The sequence below is a fragment of the Oryzias melastigma genome, linkage group LG17 (assembly GCF_002922805.2).
Source record: "Oryzias melastigma strain HK-1 linkage group LG17, ASM292280v2, whole genome shotgun sequence".
In the NCBI taxonomy this organism is placed as follows: domain Eukaryota; kingdom Metazoa; phylum Chordata; class Actinopteri; order Beloniformes; family Adrianichthyidae; genus Oryzias; species Oryzias melastigma.
The window spans coordinates 18,176,680-18,180,435 of NC_050528.1; the positions used below are offsets into that span (position 1 = coordinate 18,176,680).

Sequence of the window (3,756 nt, forward strand, 5' to 3'; positions counted from 1 at the left end):
ACTGAAGTGGGGCTTTAATACAAGACAGTTGACATGATTTCATCTGATGTCAAAGGCAAAAACTTTTTTTTGCAATTGAATCAGTTGCTTTATTTTTTAGAAGATAAGTTGAACTTCATGGTTCTGTAGGTTTGATAGGAATCTCGAATCAAAACAGCTACTGCAGTATGTCGCGGAGTTTCACAGTATTTTTGCAGCTCCATGAAGGATAATGAGACATTTGATCCGAATTTGATCCTGCAACAAGATAATAATGGTCCAAAATAAAGTCTAAAATTTACCAGAACCAATAACAGAAAAGAACAAGATGATCAGAGTGAATGTTTGGAAGTGACCAGTACGGTCTATGAATTTAAACTTGGGATAATATAGAGTAGAAGAGAGAGAGAAAAAAAAGTGTAAAATTCTCTGACAAGTTAAAACAACATTTTTGGCTTTGTAATTTTAAAACCACAATTTCTATTTCTTCCGGTTTTGTTTTATTACTTACATTAAGACTAACGCGACACATAAAACTACATTGTTTGCAATAAAAACATTCTCAAACTTCCAATCAGTACTGTCACTAAAATGTAATTGTTAAGAAATGACCTTCTTTCCACCTAAACAGTCAGTGAAGAACCAAAAAAAGCTTCAAGACTGCAATACTGACTGTTGTTGTTGACCTTAATACTAGTTGTTAAACTGTATGCTGAGTGTGTTTTGTTCTATTTGTATGTACCTGATGATTTCGACATATTCCCGGTCTTTTCCTTTGCTGTCTCTCCATTTGCGGTACATGACAGAGGCGTCCACGTTGGCGGGAGAAAAGGTGTTGGGTTCATTCAGCAGCGAGATCACACTCAGCAAAATAGTTCTGGGGAAAAACAACAACAAAATTGGGATTTTTAGCATCTAAAGTAAAAATTAGAAAAAAGAACATATAACTGCATAAACAAATACAAAAACTCTGATTTCAGTAGTAAAAAAAATCCAGTTTAATTTTTAGTTGTTAATAATGTATTGAAATAAACTTACAGATAAATGCTTTTAAAAATCTGGATAGGAATTTCATAAATGATGTGGCTTTTTTGTTTAACTGCATTGTGCTTTAAGCAGTTAAGTTCCCTTGAAGATGCATTTTGTGTTTGTGGCTGAAATAGAAATTGAATAACCAATCTGAATATTTTTTTTCAAGATACAATAAAAACTAATTAATTCAACAAATTATTTAATTCTTCAAGGCTGTTTGTTGTATTTTTACTCCAAAATAAAATTGGTTTAAATTATGAGAAATGTGAAAACTTTTTCATAAAGGCCCCTGAGTATTAAAATTAAAAATTGCAGTCCACCAACACTAGATATTTGGCTCAAAAATTGCTTTAAAAATGTGTCAATAGAAAAAGTGGAATTATAAAGCTTAAAAACACTTTAAATATTTAAAAGTCAAATAAGTTAGATTTTTTAAATGTAGATTTTTTTTTGCTGCAAAAATCTGATGCAAAAAGTCAATTTCAACTATCAATTCTATACCTTTGGTAAATACTTTATTAATACTGCAGGATAAATATAAATATTCCTGTGAGGTTGCATGAATTTGTTACAATAAAGGCAGGCATTATTCTACAAGAAATGTTAATGCATAAGAAGATTATTGTGTGTAGAGCAGTGTGAAGCTGGAATACTTCTCCTGCTGCTAATGTGATTAACGGCATGTGTGGTCTTAACTACAAGTCCACACTTCCAGGACTTTAAAGTACCGTTTCAATCATCTTTACACCTATTTTTCAGTGGTCTTTTATTATGATTATGCAGTTTTTAGCCAAAATAAAAAAAAAAAAAACTGCGGTTTTCTAGAAAATATGTTCTTCAGGAGTTAATTAGAAATTCACCTCCGAATTTTGGGTGGAACTGTTAGCATGACATAAGCCTCCCCCATATCCCATCATCCCTTTGTTTACACTCTCTTCTGCTAGCTCGCTGCCCTTTAAAACCCCAACCTAACATCACCGGGGCAACAAAATTGATGAGAAATATTCAAGTCATCCAGGGATACGGTTTTGAACTAGATACAAACTTGGATGAGGAAAACAAAGACGTACGTGGAACTATTTGTCTACAAGATGGTGCATCAGAATGGAAGCAAAGCAGGGAGCTTGTGATCCGCCGATTGTAGCTTCTACGCAACAAATAGAAGCTTTTTCTAATTTTTTTTTCTGCGCCTGATTCACAACAATTTGGGTAAATAAATACTCAGAAATGCCATTTTGAACTTATTTTTCTTTATACATGTCATCCATGATGAGAAAGATGCAACAAGAACATGTTAAAAACACCAAAAAACTTTTTTTTTTGATTCGGCCCTCCAAATCATTTTATTTAATTGTTATTAATGGCCCAATATTATCTTGTGCATTTTTATAACTTGCATAATTTTGACGAAATATATTTTTATGGAGAGTAAAATACTGAAAGTTATTTAAGGTTTAAGTTGATTTATTCTGGAATAATATTCCTGCCTTTTATTATTCACAATTAAGTTAAAAAGTTACGGTTTTAAAGTTAAAAAAATTGGCATTACTTCAGCTACATGCTAGCTGTTTTGGCTAATCAAATGTTCTTTTTTTAGGCTACTTTGGCATTTAGCTAATGCTATTAGCTTCAGCACTTTCACCAATCAGCTTCAGCTTTTTTAGCTATCAATTTCAGCATCTTCAGCTATCTCTACCTTTTGCGACCAAATTCAGCTTACAGCATTTACACTAACATTATTGCAGGTAAAGCTTTTTATATAGCTCATAATTATGTTAAAAAGCCACGGTTTTAAATTTTTAAAAATGTAGTTTTAGTGTGTTTAATAAATGTCTATCCTGTTTGGCCCACGACTTAAGGTGTGTTTTGGATTTCGGCCCCTTGTGTGATTGAGTTTGACACCCCTGGTGTAAACAAAGACATTTACTTGGACTGATTATCTCCAAAACTACACTGATGTTCCTAAATATCCTTAAAAACCACACTTGTGCTAATTTAAAACACTACAGCAACACTCCTCTCAAAGAGAACAAGAGGATCTGAGAGGACTCGGCTTCAAATAAATTATTGAAGTAACCAAAGGGACAAAGGAGGAGATAAGAATGAGGGATCTTCTGACCGGACGTTCTGGGTGGGGTTCCATCTCTCCGAGGGCAGTTCTCCGCTCTGTGGGTCGTCCACTGGTGGGTGCAGTATAGAAATGCACACGTCTCCATTCTGAAACCATGAAAAGGAGGTCATTTGCTGCAGTCATTAAATAAATATGACACATGTGATACCTCATAGATGTTGGGATGCCACATTTTGGTGAGGAAGCGGAATGTTGGTGGAGAGTATGGGTAGTCTATAGGAAACTTGATCCGAGCCTAAAAGAAGAAATAAATTAATGTATTTATGTTTCTTATCTTTTGAAGTTGGTTAATTGTGTTTTTTAGTCATTTCCCCTCTTACCTTGAAGTACCCCCCTTCATAATGAGTGTTTGGTGGTCCAAAAATGGCCACTTCCCAGTTGTATAAATCAGCTTCGTCCACCAGAGTTATTTTGAATCCCTCCACAGGCTCCTCCTGGAGGCTTTTCATTTCCAGCATGAGGGCTTTCTGTGAGCTGGCGACATGAGAGGGGTCGTGTTGCGCCATTCTGCTCTGTTTGGTTTTTGCGAGGTAATCTCGATTCGACAGCTGATGCTTCTGGTTACGCAGCTAAGTTTGGCCAACCAGTCGAGCGACCCACGCAGGCAACAAGTT

At 35.0% G+C, this 3,756-nt stretch overlaps 1 protein-coding gene across 1 annotated transcript in view; it reads right to left on the reverse strand.

Moving 5' to 3' along the window:
- The window catches only part of LOC112147609 (ubiquitin-conjugating enzyme E2 R1), a 6,633-nt gene extending 2,877 nt beyond the window's left edge, over positions 1-3,756 (reverse strand). Inside the window, exons 1-4 of the mRNA XM_024274129.1 lie at positions 3,463-3,756; positions 3,291-3,377; positions 3,131-3,228; positions 722-856 (exon numbers count right to left, since the gene is read on the reverse strand). Of these exons, the coding sequence (XP_024129897.1) occupies positions 722-856; positions 3,131-3,228; positions 3,291-3,377; positions 3,463-3,648 (506 nt within the window). The 5' untranslated portion in view covers positions 3,649-3,756. The remainder of the gene's footprint in view (positions 1-721; positions 857-3,130; positions 3,229-3,290; positions 3,378-3,462) is intronic.